We start from the raw sequence: 21785 nt of genomic DNA on the forward strand, positions 1-21785 counted from the left end.
TGAATGGTCTTAATGAGCGGGAGCGCTATTCTGGATGGCCCTTCGGGGCTCAAAATGTCCACCATGGGGTCCTCCTGCTCAACCGTCTCCTAGGCCTGCAACCCCAAATTTTAGGCAACTCTGCGCAGCAGTTCCTGGTGGGCTCTATGGTCTATTGGCGGAGGGCCGGATACCTCTGTACCCACCACCGCCTCATCGGGGGAAGACAAGGAGGTTAGCTGCTGCTTGACCTCCTCTGGTTAGTCTTCCTGCACCCCATCTCCTGTGGCAGGGGCCCCCGGCTCAGGCCGGGGCAGGAGTCCATGGGACGGCACTGGGCTCGGTACCGGACTCTCCAGTCTAAGCTGGGGGGATGCTGGAGGCCTGGATACTGTTGCCTCCGGCACAGTCTGGCATCAGTGTGGGGACCAGGACCGCTGCACCGAGTAACTTGCCCTGGACAGGGCTCCTTGGCGCTCCTGATAGGCCCAGGGGGTCCAGAAGGGCCAATGGCCTGGCGGCCCCATTGAAGTTGCCAGCTCCCCTGAGGGTCCCTGCTGTCCGGGCCCTGGTGCGGGTAGCTATAGCGGCCGGAGCCGGCGCCGGACTACGGTGACGCCAATCGCAAAGGCCATGGCGGTGCCAACAATCTGTGCCAGCAGGAGAATGAGCGGCTCCTGGCTGAGCGGGACCGGGAGACTTCTGGCAAGGGCCGTCTCAACTCCTCCCAGTGCCGGTCTCTGGGCGGTGCCGGAGAGCGGTGTGCCCTTCCTGGTGCTTCTTCGCGTCGACCTGCTGCCGGTGCCGCAACCTCCTTCTGGGCCACTGGCAAGTGCGAGTCTGCAGAGTCGGAGATCGACTGGGACCAACTCCGGGAGTGGTGCCAGGACGGTGTCTTCGAGCGGCACACCATTGCCGGCTTACCCCTTGACGGCGCCCGAGGCATGAATGCCAGAGGGTTCTCCCCATACGGGAGAGGGCTCGCTGCCGACAGCTCGATAAAGGTCCTTTGCGACCTCAAAAGGTACCAGGCATAGAGGGCTGATCCGTTATGCCTTCGAGCCCATTGTCCGCACTGAGCTCACTTAGGTCTGGGCTTGGTGGGGCTCGTGCCACCGGGACCGCCTGTGTCAGCGCCGGTACCGTGGCCTTCCTGCTCTTGTTGGTGCTTGGTGCCTTGGGAGGCGCCAGCCTCCTGTGCGGGGAATGACCACGCCTTCCTTTAGGCTGCGCCGGGGGCCGCACCGGGGAGGATGATTGGTGCCGGGGTCTAGCCTGGCACTCCAGGGCTGACAGTTTACGGTGCTTCGCCGGTGCTGGGCCTCCCAACGGCTCCAGGGCACTACTCACCAAGGAAGCCTGAGCTGGCATTGGGTGCTCCGGGCCTGGCGGCTGCAATGTGGCCTCCATCAACAGTTGCTTTAGGCGAAAGTCTTTCTTTCCTTGTCCTTGGCTTGAACACCTTGCAAATCCTACACCTTTCAGTTTGATGTCTGTCCCCAAGGCAACGTGGACACGAGTTGTGGGGGTCACTAGCTGGCATAGGTTTGCGGCACGTGGCACAAGCCTTGAAGCTGTGGGCCTGCGCTGGAGACCTCCAAGCACCTAATCACTTAAGTGTTCACAATCTATATGTAAACGAACTGATAACAGCTACTCTAAAGGCTAAGGGACTGCTCTTCTACAAGAGAGAGAGGTTGGTTCCAACACCGCCACAGACGGTAAGAAGAAACTGGAGGGGGTCGGGCCGGCGGGGGTATACATGAGGGGCACAGTGGCACTACTCGGGGGGGCCCGCCGGGAGCCGCTAAGGAAAAAAGTTTCCGACGCTCGTGCACCCAGCACGCGCACACCTAATGTGAAATGGATGTGAACAAGCACTTGAAGAAGAATGAGCAGATGCTTGATCTTAATTTTGTAACAAATAATTCAGGGGCTCAGTTTTCAGCACACTAGCCTTTCACCTTTGCACAATTTCATTCAAATCCTCTTCAGATCACAAAGAGAAGAATGAGCTTGACGAGCTCATCTGCTGTTTAATCAATAAGGATGCTCATAAAAACCAACATGAAATTTGCTACAATTGGTAGACCAGGTTTAGATTCCACAGCAACTTCCATGACCACATAGTTGTGGAATATACAGGGCTCTGATTACAACAGTGTTATCGGCTTACCAACTCCTGCCCCCTAACTTTAAAAAACATAAAACCACAAGTCACATTTTAGCCGGAAATAAATGTGTATGCAACAGGTTCATAAACTCTGGTTGTATGAATTTTGCTTCCCTTACTGTGAATTTTAGCAGTTTTGTGGAGACTGAGGTGGTAATTATAAAACATACAGATGCCCTGATAACACTTAGAACTGTGTTGATGAGGCAAACTACCCTATGAGATCAACTGTTCTTAAAGCATGCGTTGCCTAATTTTGTTGCTGCCGAGAGCTGCATCTCGCCATGTGGCCAAGCATCCACACCTCACAAAACAATCGAGATGATGTCTGGGAAGCAGCTCTAGGTTTAAAATTGATTTAATTTTATCAAGTTTCTGTTTCATTGATTGGCGCTTTGGTTCAAATGCTCATTAGTTTATAAATTAACCTACTGTGGGGCAGAGCTTTGGAGAAACACTCAGTAAGAGAGGAAACTTTTCACTGCGTAGCTGAAAGGAACATTCATCTACATTATGAATACTAGCTAATATTCTTCACAAAACATTCATAATATCAAACAGTCATTTTATTTATATATAAAATACACCAGGTAACATAATATTGTTATAACAGTATCACCCAGCCCATTCTCTAAAATTAGTCCATTTGTCTATCGATTTCTAAGCTCGGCCTACACTACAGGATCATGCTTCCCTCATCATCCCATATACAGACATTGCTTTAGGTCAATGTATTAAGTTATGAGATGAGAACAGTTCTCTCTTCTCACAGTCACTCTCTCCATACACTATTATTTCATTTATTTACTTTTCCATGGCATTCTTAGTCGCATCTGAGCACCCCACAAACAATGAATATAGCCACAAAACCCCTGTGAAGTAGGCAATTATCCTCCTTTTATAAACTGGGAAACTGAGGCATGAGAGATTAACCTGATTTTCAGAAGCAATGTGCACCTAAAATTCCAATTAAAATTAGTGGGAGCACCACTTTTGAAAATTAAGCCCCAAGTGACTTGTTCAAGGTCAAATACAATGTCCTTGATAGAGTTGGGAACAGAACACTGATCTTTCAATTCCCAAGACAAATGTCCTAACTAGCAGGTCACCCTTCCTTTTCATGGACCCAGTTCTGCAAACCTGAACTGACCCACTCAGTTCCCTGCAACTACTCAACATGTTTAAGTATGTGCAGAACTGCTGCCTATTCATTATTTCTATATCTAGATGGCAGAGAGAATATTTTACCTTCACTAATTCACATTATGAGAAACCAGTTCACACAGATGTCTTGAGTTCTTCTCCATACGCATGAGACAATGAAAATTAAAAGTAACCTCCCACTGAGCTCTCAAATGTACTGGAATTTTGTGGGACAATCAGCATTTCGGTTTAATTGGGACGTCTGATCGCCAAGCGTAGAAATATTCCACACACAGACAGACACTCTGCCCAGCCAAATAACCTGTAGTTTAGGGCGGAAGAACAAACAGCTAGAGACAAGTTCTGATCTTCTTACCTGTGAATGCTATTTATGGTCTTGTCTACGTGAACAATTAGACAACAGCAAGCTGAGGTGTGAATCTACTCCACACTAGCCTGCCACAGTGTAGCTGTCCACATGGAACATGTGCCAGCAGGGTAAGTTCATTAGAGCACTTTGACTTCAAAGCGCTCTAACAAACTGTTAAAACACATTAGCAGGATGCACATGAGCAATTAGACCGCAGCAAGCTAGCGTGGAGAATATTCACACCCCAGCTTGCCATGTAGAAATTGTTTGAATAGACAAGCCTTAATTTCTGTGCACTGCACGAGGCCTCATGCCCTAACCTAGACAGCACTCAAGTATCATTCTATTTTACAAGTAAGTTAATAGATAAGTTGAACAAGGCCACTTCAGGCAGAGCTGGGAATAGAGCCCAGGCCTCTAAGATAGCATATCCACGTCTTAATGTACTCAAGCCAACCACACAGCCTCTCAGAAAAATGGCCATATATGTAGACTTGGCCATCTGATTAGTAAACATGTTCTAACCACTAGATTTCATTCGCTCCTAGAACAGAACCCACTGGCAAAGTGGGTCTCAAAAACCCCTCTAGTAGGTAGTCCACTAATTACTCTTTGAACTCAAGTCATAGAGGTCTGACTGGGGATTTGAAGGTCCAGGATTCAATCTCTGCAAATAACCCATGGGAAGTCTCTTTACAATGGCACATGATGAAATTTGTTTTTCCCCCCATTTTCTTTTTAAAGTGCTGATTTAATTAAATTCACACAGTGAGGAAATATCCTTAAAACAGGTTTTTATAGTTAAAAAGTATTATAACGGTATCAGTTTTGGCCCAGCATGCCACAACTACAGCCAGAGTCTGGTCATTTGCCATGTTTCGCTTGCCCATCACAAGTTGGAAGGTTTGACAGTTGAGAGGTATGTATGCTGCCCATTATATAGTTTATTTATATCAATTTTTTTTTTTTTTTTTTTGCTATTTTTGGTACATTTTCAAAGGCTGTGTACTGAAAGAGTATAATAGCTTCTTGCAGGTCCCTACAATTTATTTCTGTGGCTATGACTATGTTACCAAAACTTGCTTAAGAAGGATTTTTATTAAATGCATGTTTAGCAGTCAGTCACAGGCAGTTTCAATCAATGATCATTCCAATGGCTGAAAGTTATATTACTGGTAGGAAGAGTCAAAAATAGAGAAGGGAATGTGACTTATGTCTGAAAATTATTTTTCAATTTGAGGAAGAAAACTGCTCTGACGAACTGGGTTTAAATTCCCATCAACTGAGATGGGGCAATAAAAGTATTTACAATAGTAAGAATTTAAGGTCAATACCAGTCACCACGGGACATTTTTTCCCCCAAACTTCTGTTTCCTTTAATAAATTGGCCACTTATTCATACCATCAATGTTTAAAATAATGCTTATGTAATGAAGTTTGGCAATAGGTGTTTGCACATGCCCAGGAATGCCCCAAGAGTAGGCAGGGTATAGAGCTGACGGCAAGACAAAGACAACATGATGGTCTATTTCTGTTCCTCTTCTCAGAGACAGAACTATAAAATGTGGCCACTAGGGGAGGAGAAGGAACATCTGGTGGTCTCCACCATGTACTGGTCAAGAGACCTCTCTTTGAAGAGTTTCTAGCAGACAAGGTCACGGCTGCCTTCCAAGATGTCCTTTCAAGCCCCAGGAGATTTCAAACTCCCTGCTTACTGTGGTTCAGAGGGTCCCAATATGTAGTAATAGTATTGCTGACACCTACACCAAGTCCCTTTCTAAAAACTTCAGAAAGATAAAGTAGGTATTCTTACATTTTTTCATTTTTAGTTTCAAGGTCAACTGCCTAAGACAGTCCAGACCCAGAGTTAATGAAAGTCATGTTTTTTTCTGGTTAAATTAGAATTATAGCCTTCTATTTTATAGAAATACCCCCAGAAAACAGAAGGCTATGCAGCTTCTCAGGGCTCTGGTAACATGGGCCAACATTCCAACAGTCCCCATAACTCTTTGGGTGCGTATGTATAAATTTCAGCTACCTCTGTAGCAGCAGACTGCTTTACAATACTCATAACTAAATATATAACTTGCTTTTTTAAATACAACGAACAATTGGAGTGAGAGTGCTTCTATGCTCCCACTCTCTCCTATGGAAGGCAACATACAGATAATTCTCTCAAACACATTCTGGATGATCTTTGGTTAATGAAGAGGATGGAATGGTATGCAGAGCCCTGGCATGCTGTCTGTAATTATATCAGATGCAATCTTTGTTCCAGTAGGGTTCCGTTGCTCAGTGCTCCCTTTGCTGTGTATGATCTTTGTCAGAGAAGGGTGCAGATGAGTGATCACAGGATTACTCTTCTGTGTGTGTGTGTGTGTGTGTGTGTGTGTGTGTGTGTGTGTGTGTGTGTGTGTGTGTGTGTGTGTGTGTGTGTGTGTGTGTGTGTGTGTGTGTGTGTGTGTGTGTGTGTGTGTGTCTGTCTGTCTGTCTGGCAAAGGGTATTGCAGTGCACCAAGTACCTAGGCATCCAACACCTTGTCACCATTTTGAAAGGGGAATGGGGAGAGAGAGACAGGAACATCCTGCAGCAGGGATAAGGGAAGGAGGTTTAGTAAAGCTGCCCCACTCAGCAATTAGGAAAGGAGCTGGGGGAGGAAAAGATCTCACCCCCAACCGCTCCCACCATGCCAGGAAAGGGAAAATGCATTACAGTTCCCACCATTCCAGACAAAGCCAATAACTACAGATAGAAAGCTCAGTGCCCACACATCCAAGCATTAGGGGTAGTTGCGAGGAAGAAGGAAATGGTAGTGCTGGGCTTCCCACCAGGTGTTAACCCTGACCAGATTGTCTCTATGAGCTTTGGGTAGCAGGTTTTGACATTTGGCTAACAGATGTCTGGCAAACTGAGTTCTCCACTATAGCATTTAAAAGAGCTATACTTATTTAAAATACTTTTAAATATGTCTCCAATTCTGGCATTCACCTCTGATGTCCTTGTTATATATGTAAAGAGTGAAAAGACTGCATGAGGAGGGCAATGAAACAGTCTAGCCCAGGCTTGATCAGAAAAAAACCTATATACCTTTAAAAAGAAAGAACTACTATTTGAATAGAAATGCAGGATGTGTATAGAAAATGCAGGTCTTTATTAATACATAATTTATGTGTGTAAACACTGCACTTTTAAAAACAGTTTCTGCAGAAAAGAATTGTTAGGCTGTGACGTGAGGCCCTGTTTTGTAAAGTCAGCTCAGGCGGACAGCTCTTTACCATGCTAATAAATGCATGTCTATTTGGAAGATAAGCTCTTTTTAAAATGCATAGCATGAATGGGGAGCAAAATGATGAAAAGGTTGATCAGTTATACAGAGGGACTTTTTCTTACTACATTTAATTTTAAAGGAAACAGTCCTTATTTCCACCATAAAGAAGAAGAAGAAAAAAAATCTATTAAAAGCCATTTAAAAAAATCTCCATAATATGAAATTATCATAAAGGCTGCATTTTGTAAGTGAAATGACCAATTACCTCGAGAACGTCAAACACATTTAAGAAATGCTAATATGACTTCCTTTTGAAACAGAATTTAAAAGCAATTTAGGGGGCAGAGGCTTGCGAGGTTTAATGTTTTATGAAAAATTAATTTGTCATTCAAAGTAAATCATGAACAGCTCTGTCCAAAGCTGTCTGCGCCCATTTTGGAGTTGACCGCCAGTGGCTGCAGAAGGAACTCAAAAGCAATGGTTGCCTAATAACTAATGTGATATTGTAGACTGACTGCAGATAAAGTCCTGTTCTTTAGGGAAGGAGAAAGATTATGTATTTCAATTCTATCCATTCCCCCTTTATAGAAACTGTATTACTTTCAATGTGCAGTGCTCAACTTGTGGGACACAATGGTGTGCCTGGTGAGAGCTCCAAAATCCTGGGTCATAAGGGCCCAGCAGGAGCCTTGGGTGGAGGCAAAGCAAGAAGCAGCTCACTTCCAGCATCTACTCCTGCAGTTCCCATGCCTTCCTGACCACCACCCAATTTTGTTCACATTGCTGTTAAGTTTCTCAAAAACCATGTCACACATCCTGTAGGACAGGGGTTCTCAAACTGGGGGTCAGGACCCCACAGGTGGTCACGAGGTAATTACATGGGGGGTGGCAAGCTGTCAGCCTCCACCACAAACCCCGCTTTGTCTCCAGCATTTATAACGGTGTTAAATATATAAACAAGTGTTTTTAATTTGGGGTGGTGGAGGGGGCTCAGAGGCTTTGTGACCAGTACAAAAGTTTCAGAATCTCTGCTATAGGACAAGATGTTTCTTGCTGTGCATGATCCTTGATACTTTATCATTTACTAGAAAGCCATTTTACTAGATAAAAGCAAGAGAGGACATTCTCAGTCTCCACACATTTATCTGTAGCCACTCCCTTTCTTGTACACAAACTTTTTTTTTTTTTTTTAAACCAAAGCTCCCCAAATCTTCAACTATCAGTCTGGCATACACTGTAGTAAAACTTGCCTTGTCTACACTAGAGTTTAAGATTATGTTACTTGGACTGTACTAGCTAACATGATACACAACCTTCCCTGTAAATCCTAGACTAGACTAAAGCTGGTCCATAATTTTCATCTGAATGATTTTCCGAATGAAACATGCCCACTTCACAAAAATCAAGATTTCCCAAGAGAATATTTCAATTTTCCTGAAAGAGTTTGATTTTCTATTGGTTAAAAAAAAATCAGAATGGCAGCTGCCTGGCTGTCCACCTGGAAGGCTGTTATTTTCACTTTTGGCAAGTGAAATTGACAAAAGTTTTCACAGAGGGCTGCCAAGGCAGAGTGCCAGGGCACTGTTTCCCACACCAGCTCCAGGCGACAGTCAGAGCCATGGCTTTCTGCCTCTCCAGTTCCAGGAGCTGCAGGTGCAGGCTGAGTGTCCAGGCTCTCTACCTCTATGGCAATTCAGCAATTGACAAGTGCGGGCAACGAGAAAGCTAAAAAATTCCATTTCAGTTCCCCTGAAACAGGTTTTAAAAAAAAAAAAAAAAAAAAAACCATGAAATTTTTCGAGGAAAAGGATTCCCTTTTTTTCAGCCAGCTCTAGACAAAGCTCTCTCCCCCACTTTCATCTGATCCTAAATGGTTCTATAATACCCTGGGCAAGTCAGTTACACTAAGTAAGCCAAGGAATCAGTTACTTGACACATCCTATATTGACAACCATAAGGAATACACAATGAGTTCAGCCTTTAGCACTAGAATTAAAAATCAAAATACCCTTTGCATCGTCAGAGCCTGAAGCCAGTAGTTTAGGGTCCATCAAGTTAAAGTCAACACTCCAGCATCTTTTCTCATGCTCCTGTTTTGAGAAAGAGGAAAATATTTGGAATGTAGTACATTATAATTCCCAGCGCTAAAATACACAGTAAAGCAAAACAAATGCAGTTTGGATGAATTAAGATGGAATTTCTGGATATGGACATTCACTGTGTATAGCAATGATCTTAAATACATTTTTCTCTCATACAAACTAATGCTTGTGTGGTTTAAGAGAAGCCCCAAAAGATGGCAACACTAGCAAGCTACATCCAGGGGTGGTGTTTTTTTGTTTTTGTTTTTTTTTAAGGTACTGCTTATTTGCTTATCTCAGAGGAGACTTCTCATGACAGTATATTTTGGTTTGTTACTACTCCCTTGTGGCCCTTCATTCTCTGAGCAAAAAAAATGCATGAATTTTCTAAATACCATTAAAATGCATCTTTCAACAAGGAGATTATTGAATTTGTTTAGAAAGTCCAAAAAGAGGAGTATCGTTCACTCAGGTATTAAAAGTTTAAGTGGTCACAGGAACTGTAGTTTATCACGCATATACACGTGTCATTTCAAGTCTGAATGCTGTTTCCTTATAAGTGATGAGGAAGGTTTAATATACTAGCTCCATAACATTCTGTTAAATGAAACTTGAAGGTTAGTCAAGTCATTTCAAACCTTCACAAAGCTTGAGAAGAGATGTGAAGAGGGCATGAAAAAGAACATCCAGCACAATGTTCCAAGCAGCCTTTCAAATATGTATACAGCATATGTCTGTGCACATACCTCAACTTATGAAAATCTGGAAGACGGGACAAAAGAATCGATAGGGAGTTTAAATAATGAAGTGGAGTTTGTTTCTTTTAGTACAAGTAACAGTTGGAATATAACTCCAGTTTCATCATTTCATATTCATAATGAAAATTTATACTATATAAATAAACTGTCCTCAAATTCATTATATTAAGATTCATTGTGTCCAGTGAGATCTCTTTCTAGTTGGCATACACATGATAAAAGGATGTCAACACAGAATCTTATGATACAGATTAATATACAATAATGGGAGCTGCTGTTTAACTTAAGGAAAAATCTTACATTCCTATTTAACTGTCAAAGAGAGATGCACGTTCTATGGCAGCAGTTCGCATCTACTCTTAAGAAGTGGTCCACCACCTCCTGTCCCAACTTCTCAGTTCCAATCACACACCTTCCTAGTGGCCCTCATTACAACTGATTAAATGGAAAAGTAATGTTAAGACAGGATTAAGGAGACAAGATGAAAATAAATTCTAATGTATAAGTGCTTGATTACATTCACCTATTCTGTGTTTGAGCTGCTAGCTTACTGTCCCATGTGCAGGGCTTTATATTTACTAGCATCAAACCTGCCATGGCTCCCTGCAGCTCCACTACTTCAATCTTTTCAAATGACTTGGCATTTTGCTTTTCTCTCTCTGCAGTGTGCGCGCTAGTCTCACTATTTTTTAGGCCTTCTGCAAATATGATCATGGTTGAATGTACAGCAACAAAACTTCTAAGAAGAAAATGAAGCAGCCATGCAGAGGTTTTTTTTTTAAATTCACATAGAAAAAAAAAGTCTCCAGTAACTCCTCTTCCTTTTCCCAGATCCGTGCCCCAACAGCAGGGTTTTGGCTAGCCACACAATCATCACGGCTTAAAGGCTGCCGTGTGCCTCACTATTGTGACAAGAAGCTACAATGGTCACTGCTGGAGAATCACGACTCAATGGAGTTATAGAAAAGTCAAAAACATGGTAATTCCCTCTTAGCCAAGGGAATTCACCTACTGTAGATGCAGCCACTTTGCCTCATGCACCCATCAATGCACTACTAGAAACACCTTAATTAGAACATTAATATGCACACAAACCTGAAGCCATGGCCCTTGCAAAGACGAAAATGGTACTGCTTGGTGACTGCACTTTACCTGGTAGACCTTTGATCTCTGTCCTGTGAACCCATCCCACAGGATGACTGTGCCTTCATAGTCACTGCTGGCTAACAGGTTCTTGTGGTAGCTACTCCAGCTGATACAGCTTTAAAAAGAGAAAATCCCAAACAATCTTACTTTAAACTATATTCTATACACCTTAAAAATAATTATTGCAATAGCTCAAGTCAATTAGGATCTTTGCTTTGGGCTGTCCCAAAGTACACAATCTTGAATCAGTTGCCTTATTAAAATAATCAGAAAAGGAAAAAACAAAAAGCATCAGAAACTTGGAAAAATTTTCAGCATACAAACTACACAAGTGTTTTTAATGTCTTTGTTATGCAGTTTACCATCTCAAGATATTATTTGCAACTTATATAATGTTTTATGCTGTTTAATGCTCTTTTTCTAGGATATATGTGTTTGCACTTGCACAGAGACCCAGAATTTTAAAAAAGGAAAAACATTTTAACCTTTTAGCTCCTTAAAAGCCACAATTTAAACCATGATGCCAAAAGCAGAAGTCCACTAATGCAATCTACAGCTGTAAGATATACAACTACATTGATACCAAAGGATTAAAAAAAAGCAAGGAGACTATGACCTCTTTGACACAGAAGAAATAGACTATTCATTGCATTCTCAATTTAAAGAGTGCCCTCCTCTGTCACTTGAGAAAGGAAGGTTTGAGGGAGATCTCTAAACAGGGATCAGAGAAAATACATAGGTTGTGTTTGTATTTTATATTGAATTGAGCAGTCCTGAAGGATATAGCAACGGATTAATATGGAAGAGTGAAACCCTCTAACAGGTACAACATGGACAATAATAGAGCCAGCTTCCTCTTACTGGTCTGGGAATATGCTTCAAGCCTGGTGTCCAAAAATATTTCAATAAGGGTAAGAGAATTTAGAACACACATTCACCCAATTTTTGGCCCATCTGGTGTGAAAAAGTGCCAGTTGTCAACTGTGACGCATGTAGGAGTAACTGAACGGACACTGATCCATTTCACATAGGTCACCAAATAGCTATGAGAGAATAACTAGCTTAGATTATTACAGTCTTGATAAATCAGTCAGTCTATGCTAGTATTCCCATTGTTGCTGGAACGGTGTGAATGCAACGCAGGGAAATTTCTCTAAAACTGGCAGCCCAGATAGGGTCTTAGAGACTGAGTCACCATAACCCAGTTAGGGCATGTCTACTGCAGGAAAACAGGTGATGTTTTGAAGTGCGTTCGCTAGCATGTTTTAATTAACATGTTTTTTTTAAAATGCTACCTATAGCCTTACACACACACAGGGTTTAACACTTTTAAAAATGTGTTTGCTAACCTGTCATTTTCTGCGTTGTTCTCAGTGTCCATTTCTTTCTCTCTATCATACCTCAACCCTTATATTATCTCTTCCACTTCTTTCCCTCCCCCATGCAGAACACCTCATTTCTAATCTATCCCATCAATCTCACTCCTTCCACCCACCCACATCTGCATCCCTGTTCACACCCTCACCTCCACCTCTTCACTCATTTGTACCACCCCCTTCATATTTAGATTTTTAAGCCTTAGCAGCCAGAAAACTGAACTAAGATGTAGAGTACTAATTTTAGAGGCAATGCCCAGGCAAGAATTCAAGCCACTCTTCAACACTAGCTGCTAAGAAAGAATGAAGCTTAACTGTATCTTCAGAACAGTAGTAAGCTTTTAATTAGAAAACATGTATGCCTCTGGTCCTTATAGTTGCAAAGGACCTTCAAAATGTGAATGATGCAGTGACATCTGCCTGAATCAGCAAACAGTTTGAAACAATGAAGAGAACTATCCTGTTCATTTAAAAACCCGTTAACTCTGAAGCCTAAGGACAACCATATAAACGAAGAAATTGCCATACTAGAGCAAATTAGAACTATCTAGTCCAATATCCTGTTTCTGATAGTGGTAAGTACCAACAGCTTTAGAAAAACATTCAAGAAACTTTATAGTATGAATTTATAGAATAATCTACCCACAGGGAAAATTCCTTCCTAACCGCCAACAGATGAGTGACTTGTGCCCTGAAGCACAATTTAAAATGTCAGCATTAATTATTTCACTACTAATCAAATCATGTAAGAAAGGAGAAAGACAATCATATAATGAAAGCTCTGATCTATTGTGAGCTGCATGTTATATCCGTATAACAAGTGGGTGGAACTTGGGAAAGTACCACCAGTAATTCTTTTCTTCCAATCTAACTCCTGGAGAAAGACAAGACAAAAGTGTTGGGCTTCCTCTAGGATGCCATCCTAGGACCCTGCTCAAGGGCTCTACCTTTTGCCACCTCCAGCTGGTAGGTGAATAAAAATCTGCTTTCCTCCCTCCTAGTTGCAGAGTGAGACTGACGTGGTTCTTGTCAGTTTCACTCCTGCCCACATTGTTTTTAGTAGCAATGAAAAAACTGACTAGAAGCTGGTCTGTTTTAAGTCTCATATGTCATACATCTTTAAACACAATCCTTAAAAAAATTAAAGGGTCATAAACGACAAAACCAAATAATTTTCTTCATCTTCCTGACTTGATTCTCCCCTCACCATCACCAAGCTTCTTTTAGATCTTTAACAACCTGGAATGTTCTATTAAACAGTACAATGCATGAGGTTTTGTGTAACTTATCATTAGACTAACTTTTATGAAACAAAAAGCAAAGGAGTACTTGTGGCACCTTAGAGACTAACCAATTTATTTGAGCATAAGCTTTCGTGAGCTACAGCTCACTTCATCAGATGCATCCAATGAAGTGAGCTGTAGCTCACGAAAGCTTATGCTCAAATAAATTGGTTAGTCTCTAAGGTGCCACAAGTACTCCTTTGCTTTTTGCGAATACAGACTAAGACGGCTGCTACTCTGAAAACTGTTTTTATGAAACGATATACTCAAGAGATATATCAGACTAATAGAACAGCTCTTCCTCCAGGTGCGTTGAGAGCTTTCTTCATTCTTAAAGCTTCCTTTTTAAATCTAGAAATAGTCACATCATCATGTTCAGATGCCCTTACTATTTGCGCTGCTGTATTTTTTGATAGTACTCACAGGAAAAAAGGCTATCAGTATAAATCTCCCTTCCTGGGAGATTAACTAGCAGAAACAATCTCACACGAGGTACATCTGAGGAGAACTAGTTGTCAACTGCTAGCTTGCTCTCATGAACTGAGCATCAGATCTGCACCGTAGGGCTTGTCTACAGAGCCAGCAGTTTAGTCTTCTTTAAACAGAACTACATTAATACAAACTATATACCTTTTTGTTCATGCCCACAGCATCCACATGGGAGAGTTACAGCCCAGCACATTAGCTCACACTGTAATTCACACCCCCATAGTCCAAACTGTGGGCCATGTAGACAGCCTGAGATTCCGATCTTAAAAAGACTTGTGCACCGGGTGCTTCACTTTACACACAGTAGCCCCATTTACCTGAATGGGGACTACTCACACAGTGTGAAAAGTGAAAGAGAGAGAGAGAATAGTTCTGTGTGGTAAGTACATTAATTGAGTTCCAGGTAGAAGCCTTACATGCTCAAACATTTCAGCTGTAAGACTGGCTTCTGAAAGACAATGCAAATGACAGCATGACCGAACGCTGCAGTGGCACAGAAGTAAACTACTATTAAAATAATTTTTTAAAATACATTTTAGCTGTTTAACCAAACCCTAGCTAAGGTAGCAGACAAATGGTTTTGGAGAAAAACTCAGCAAACAATATGACACGATAGAAGGGGAGACAGCTCTGAGATGATTATTCCAATAAGTGAAAGCGAAGGGAATTCAATGCTACAAATCCTTACATCACATTTGGTCCAAGTATTCTGTGTCTGATCGGAGTGTGTGAGGTTCCAAGGTGATTATTTTCTAAAGGGCTCCAACAGCAATGCAAAAAGAGTCCACATGGACCCAGTGAGTAGGGAATCTAGGTTGAGAATTGTAGCTTAACTTTATTTTGATGCTTTCAAAACCTGACAGTAATGAGCACATCACTTGTGATTAGGATGGAACAGCCATACATGTGATTTATGTATGAAAATAAAAACACATCTTAGGAATAATTTTTAGAACAAAAAATAACCTATCCTTGTGGTTTTTGCTTTTACTGCAGTTGACTAAAGAGATGCAGCTGATTTTGGAGTTGGGGTACCATTTATCACAGAGTACTGCTGCTGCAAACATACACTGTGTGTGAACATGCAGAATATTAAAGATGTGTTTCATAAATGTTTTCCTACCCACATTTTGTATGCTGCCTACTGTAGATCAGGCAGCCATGAGACTAATTTCTCTTTTTGTTGAACTCTAAATCTTCACATTTCTCTCAATCTATGGCAAAGCAACAATTCTGCCTCCTGAATAAATCACAGAAGCAGAGCAAGCATTAGCTGCTACCTGTTCATCCCTTTCTCTCCCTCTTTCCCTTCTCCCTCTGCAGCAAGGAGAAGGAGAGGTTATCGCCTGTCATAGCTAGGGACATTGCAAATCGTAATTAGATCACAGGATGCTGTTTATAGTTACTACACAATGCCAGGATTTGTTCCTTGTACTGAGGCTATGAATCTGTAAATGGGATTTTTATAAGGATTTATGTCATCATCTGTTTTTTTTGGAAGCATTTAATACTTCTGGGGGGAGCTGTGCAAATTTAACAAAAAATGCAAATGCTTATTTCCTCCCTATTCTTAACAAAGATCAGAAAGCCCATATAGGCAAGAATGCATTTAGGAAGCAGGTGGGAGAAAGAGGTGGGTGGGTGAGAGAAAGAAAGAGAGAGAGAGAGAGAGAGAGACACACACACACACACAGCTGGTTTAAGGGCCCAGCTCCAAAAAGGTTTACAATGAATTACTCTGAGTGAAGCAGAATCTTTCAACAAGCACCCAGCTGACACTCAGCACTGGGCAAGGGCTTCCCTTTTCACAGCTGTTCTAAAACACCAGACTTGCTCTTGGCCAGACATGAGTCCTCACAAATGCAGTCACATGCCTGTTTCCATAAATGCCCATCACAGCCACTGTTTACAAAACAGTAACAGCTTTTTTTTGGGGGGGGGGGGGGAGGGGTGGCGCCAAGCTTTGGACAAGGTTAATAGGTCAATTTAGCATAAGTTTCCTATAATGTTAAATTCAGAAGGCAAAAAAACCCAAAACCCTTCAGAAGTGCAGTTTATTGTTATGTGAAGAAAAGGAATGGAATGTGAGGGAAACTTTAATAAACTCATCTTCATAGATCAATTTCACTATAAGAATTTTCACTGGAACTGCAAATTGCATCTCACTGACCATTTTGTAACTTCATTCTACCACACCAATATGCCTCCATAGCATGTGTATTAGTAGGTTGTTCACACAACTGGAAAACTTTGTGAAGCATGAAGTTAACTGTCAATTGTCTTCAAACTACCTGCGAAGTCACCACTATATTCCACTTGGTGATATTAGAGCACCATTTCTTAAATGCTGCCACCAGAGGCTTTTCTTGCAGCCACCGCCTCCTAGACAGTGATTGGGCGGGGGAGAGAAGGAGTTGGGGGGAGTAGGCAGCCAGTGAGAGTTCCCGACCTTCAGATCTTGTGGGGCGGGTGGCAGGTTCTGGTCACGCAGCTTCAGGCTCACCACTCCCCCAATCACCTTTGGCCCCCACTGCCTCCTCTGGCCCTAGCCTCACCACCCCCTGCCCTTGGCCAGAGCTGTCCCATCCATAGGATGGGCCCGGATAACCGTCCCAGGCCCTGCGCTTCAGGGAGACTGGGGCGGGGGGGGGGGGGTGTTTGCGGGGCAGGGCAGCCTGGGGGACTAGCAGGGGATCTGGCGTTGGCAGCACCAGCCCTGGCATTTATTTCCTTTTCTTGCCCGCAGCCCCCTGGACTCGGGCTTAGGCTCTGCAGCAGCAGCGAACGACCTGTCCCAGCCCGATCTGCTGGCTCTCAGAGAGTCACCTGCCGCCACAGGGTCCTAGCACCCACCCCCCCAACCACTTGTGCCAGGGCAGGTTGACCCTGACCCTACCCTTCTGCCTCAGATGGACTCTTCCCTTTTGCGGCGGGACCCTCCACCAGCACAGGGGGTCCCCTTGTCCCTAGCACACATGAGTACCAGCCAGTAGTCTCCATTTTCCCTCACCATCGCCCAGCCCTGGTGTCCCCCCAGTACCCCACACCTCCCCCTTCTACTGGGGTCCTCCAGTGCCCCTTCCAGGCCAAGGCCAGCCCTTATCACCTCCCTACCTAAGGGGTCCTCTTTGCCTTTCAGCTCTCCAGCCTTCAGGTTCCCCTCCCTGCAGTACCAGGACCTGGGATCCCACAACTCTGCTCTCTCCACCACCTGCCAGGCTGGGGTCCTCCATCCATCTGCTTTTCCGCCTCCCCACCCCCTTCCAGCCCCCAGAAAAAACAGATCTTAGAGCCCCTCCTCCACGCTGGAGGGTCCTGGTGTCCCCCAACACCATGGCACATATAAGCCCTACAAGAGCCACCCACTTCCCAAGACATGGGCTCTCCGTGTTGCGACTGTTTAATTACATTTTTAAAAAAATCCACAGAGGGTAGCAAGACCATATGCACTGGGAAGTGAGTTTCCTGCAAGGAACTCCAGGAAGGTGGATTTCAGAAGGTAAGTGGCGCGACACTGATCGTGAACGGTGAGTTTTGTTTTTTTTTAATTATATGAACTTCATTATAATTATAAAAAAGAACTACAATATCACATATTATAATTATACAGCTGGGCGCTATCAATATTTAACCTGTGGCCAGCAGCTACCCTTGAAGTTCACTGTAACCAGATTTCACCTGTATAAAACATGTTAAGGGGAGGCCCCATACAGGCTGATTTGCCCTGGGCCTTGCCCACCCCCGGGGATGGCCCTGCCCCTGGCCCCCGCAGCCTACCCCATCACTGGGCTCTGGCCATGGGACTTCGGGCTCTGGCCCCAACCGCACGATGGCAAGCCCTCACCCGGACCCAAGGCACCGGCCACGCCTCCATCCCCCCCACATTGCCCGACTCCCACTGCCGCCTCCTTCAACCCCCCCCCATCCATCGCCCCTGGCCCCTACTGCCTCCCTACCCACCCCCCCTTCCAGGGCTTAATTTGTCCCTCGGCTTGCTGTGAAAAAGTGATATTTGTATGTTTCTTAATATCACTTTTCACTGCCTCCCAGCTAGCAAGTCTATTTCTGTGATACATAATATTAACATACAAATGTCACTTTTCACAGCAGACTTACTAGCTAGCAAGTCTTTAAAAAAGCAACCAAAAAAAGCAAAAGCAGCAGCAGCAACAAAAGACAAGAACATGCAAAGGACCTTATTTTTGTTCCTATTCTGTTTGAGTCCAAGAAAGAAGAGAGACAACTGTACATTATTTTAATATTGAGTTTGCAAAAAACCCTACATAAATAAACTACAATGATTTGGGCACATATACATGCATATTTGTTTTTCCTGAAGTTAAATTAAGAGTTTTATGAAAAATTGTCAGGGTAGCCACCGGCAAGAGTTGGTGGCCGCACTCTGAGGCCACCAAAAATTTTGTTGGGAGAACCCCTGTATTAGAGTATGGCTCACTTATACATTTATATATAAATGTCTAAAAACAATTTGGGGATGAGAACATTCTGTAACATAGCTTTCCCACTACAAAATATAGTTCCTAGAAAGAAAATAGTAGCAACAAGGATAATGCCACCAGGTGCCCTCACCCTGGCTTTAAGAACTTCAGCGGAATTCTTTTTTTTAATGTAAAAGACAGATTTCCTGCTCTTTTTGGTGAGATCCCAACCACACACCTTTACAGTTGATGTATGGTTTGACATCTAAAAAAAGACCCAACTGGCAAATGAGAACATGGGTTTGGACAATCGTTCTCTCTACTTAAACTATGAAGATGCATTAAATCTGAGCTTATTGTAAAGCAGGTTCAACTTATTTACGTTTTTATTAAATATGGATTTTTTTGGATAATAAGTTACTAAACAATACAAGTGTGTTCTTCTCTACACCAATGTTCCTCCAAGCCAAGCAATTTAGAATCGCAATTTATTATCTGTGCCACAGTGTAAGAGTGAGTGTTGGCATAGATAATGGGCACACCAAGAGTGCACTTGGTCAATGATCACCAATCATCATCTATCAAAACTAATAGCACCCCAGTGCTGGAGGGAGTTGATGGGTTAAGAAGCTGCCAAATGACAAATGCATTTGTTTAGGAGGAAGGGGGGAAACAGAGCAAGGAAATGAAATAAAGGGACCTTCTCCTCCCACCCACGCTTACAGAGTGCCAGGGAACTTTACTTTAAATTTTAATTTGGCCACATCTCTGGGTGTACACGCACATATATAAATACAGCAAATATGGGAAAAGAAAAAATCTTGAAGCTGTGAAAAGTGTCTCATCTCATGCACAAAGTTGACATGGTAGACATCCCTAAATGCGTTAATGTGGCTCTCTCCTCTCTGGAGGCTGGCAGAGAAGCAAGAGTAAACAATTACCTTCTACTGAGAAGATTGTCAGGGTTAGATTATCAAATTTAGAAGTAGTGAGTTCAGTTTGGAAGTAGTCTCAGAGGAATAGAAAAACATCAAATACACTTTAAAGCTCTCTTTCTGCTTGAAGTGCAATAAGAGCACCTAATCCACTGCTAGATTCCCAAACAAACCTGTTGAAACTTAGTTTCAGTGACATTATGCTAACATTCCCAACAAAAAAAGTTATTGTCCTTATGAAAATTCCATACCTTTAGAAAATCATAATGTTTTAAAGCCTGGTAAGAAACAGTTTATGGAACCAACCAGTTCCCCACAGTTCTATAATCCTTCAATCATCTACCAATTTACATTGCCCACCCAGGAAGGCGGAAACAATTGATTTTGTTAGGGGGAGAAAATGGCAGATCAATGAACATTTAAAACAGTTGGGTTTAAAATATAAACCTCAATGCTAGAGGTTCTAGACCAATCCATGCTGATTTCTCTCAAAAGACTGGTTTTATTGAGCTCTGTAGAGAATATCTCAGTCGTTAAAGATAGAAAAAGACATAGTATAGCCATGACAGGCCCAAACACCACCTCTTGTACATTTCACCAGCATGCTGTTCCCCCTTCGCCCTAAACTGGTTTTTTTAGACTGCAAGTTCTTTGGATCAGAGAGTGCCTTCTTGTACATTTGTACAATGCCTAGCAAACACCGGGTTTTGAAAGAAATATAGTCCCATTCTTCAGAAGTTTGTATGTTTTCTCGTAGTAATACAATATGTTGCAGTAGAAGAATACTTCTCTAAATAGAATTGGATTGACGGTCTGTTTGATGTTATGAAGTGTACTGATTATGCAGTGTGAGGTTGTATTGTGTACATTTGTATTGTGTAACATCCATAGCTTCCTGTTGCAACACCGTAGTATGTGTTCGTGTTCTATTGCAAACTGTTCCAATGGATAGAAAACGGGATTTTATAATTAAATTTGATCGTTTTAGTGTCACATGTGTTTTTGTTAATTTTAGAAGGTAAAAATATAGGCTGGGGAGTCAGAAGAAGTTCAGTAAGGCGACCGATAGATGAAGATTTATACTATTGTGATGAATTGGTTTGATCCTTCTAGTGTTTTCCCCCCCCAGACTTTAATGTATGTTTTTGAAAGGGTTAGAATTTTTGTATTAAAATATAATTTTAAGGTGTTAACTGGATTCTATGGAAATATTTTCAACGAAAATTCCAACAGCTTGTTTGGGAATTTCCCTGGGTTTTTTTGTGCATGTTAGTAAGCAAGCACAAAATGACTAAACTGAGTTGAGGCATCAGGAGTCCAGGAGGGATGTTCTGCTCTGACAAATCTTACGATGACCACCAAAATGGGACCTCCCTCATGTAGATGTTAACAAGTCCATATGAAAAGCATGTGGGGGGGTGGAGAAATATCACACCGAGGACTAGGTATATCTCAGTGGGATGGGGGCATAAGGGACAATGGAGGGGAATTGAGTAAGCAAGGCTCCTAGCCATGGGGGTACAGGGGAGACTAAGCATTTTAAAGCTCTTTAAATTTATGTCCCTTCCAGTGTATTGTCATCCACAACTACTCCTCCCCACCTGTGGCTCAGCAGGTCATTTTTAATAAAAATGAATGTTTGGAAATACTATTACACTACAAATAGTAAAATAATAAAGAATCAGGGTTTTCCTCAATCTGCTGAAAAAGAAAAAGCAGAATGATAAACCACGTGCTGCTTAAGTCAAGACAAAAAGGGAACTGTACCTAGTTAAATAGGTCTCCTTTAAGAAGGTTAGTCCTTCTGTATAAGGAGGACAATTTCCCAGTTCCTTATTTCTTTCTGGTCTAAGCTCCAGGCACTTCCCCTGTAGAACAGGGTAAGTTTGGAAGTGAGAGAACACAAACTTCCTCTTCATCTCAGAGAGGCTCCTCACTCCTCTACTGTTTCTGTCTCTCTCTAATGAACTCTTTGTTAGCCCATTCCTTGAAAAATCATAGCATGGGATGAACACCCCCCTGTGACAAATTCATTATACATCAGTGCAATTTTTCCACTAACATTCATTCCTTAGAATGGCTACTGCCACTCCATACCAATGGAGGGGGGAGGTCTCTTTTTCAATTGAGAAGGAATCTTTCAGTGGATGGCTGGTGAGAGATCATCATTCACACCAACCATAATGAGCCTCTGCAGTAACAATGGTTTCAGCACCTGTAGAAGCAGCAGGTCAGAGCACTGAGTAATCCACACAGTATTTCTGCCATTATGAAGAGATAATTGCCATTAATATTTCCTTCACTAAGCCTCTTTTCATAGAGAATCTGAAGAGCCAAACAGCCT

At 42.6% G+C, this 21785-nt stretch overlaps 1 protein-coding gene across 3 annotated transcripts in view; it reads right to left on the reverse strand.

Annotated features, from left to right (window-relative positions):
• The window catches only part of COP1 (COP1 E3 ubiquitin ligase), a 212431-nt gene that overhangs the window by 87527 nt on the left and 103119 nt on the right, over positions 1-21785 (reverse strand). For all 3 annotated transcript variants that reach the window (XM_074960995.1, XM_074960997.1, XM_074960998.1), the window contains 2 exons: positions 10926-11034; positions 8943-9024 (listed from right to left, as the gene is read on the reverse strand). In XM_074960995.1, the coding sequence (XP_074817096.1) occupies positions 8943-9024; positions 10926-11034 (191 nt within the window). The remainder of the gene's footprint in view (positions 1-8942; positions 9025-10925; positions 11035-21785) is intronic.

The sequence above is a fragment of the Natator depressus genome, chromosome 8 (assembly GCF_965152275.1).
Source record: "Natator depressus isolate rNatDep1 chromosome 8, rNatDep2.hap1, whole genome shotgun sequence".
Classification (NCBI taxonomy): Eukaryota; Metazoa; Chordata; order Testudines; family Cheloniidae; genus Natator; species Natator depressus.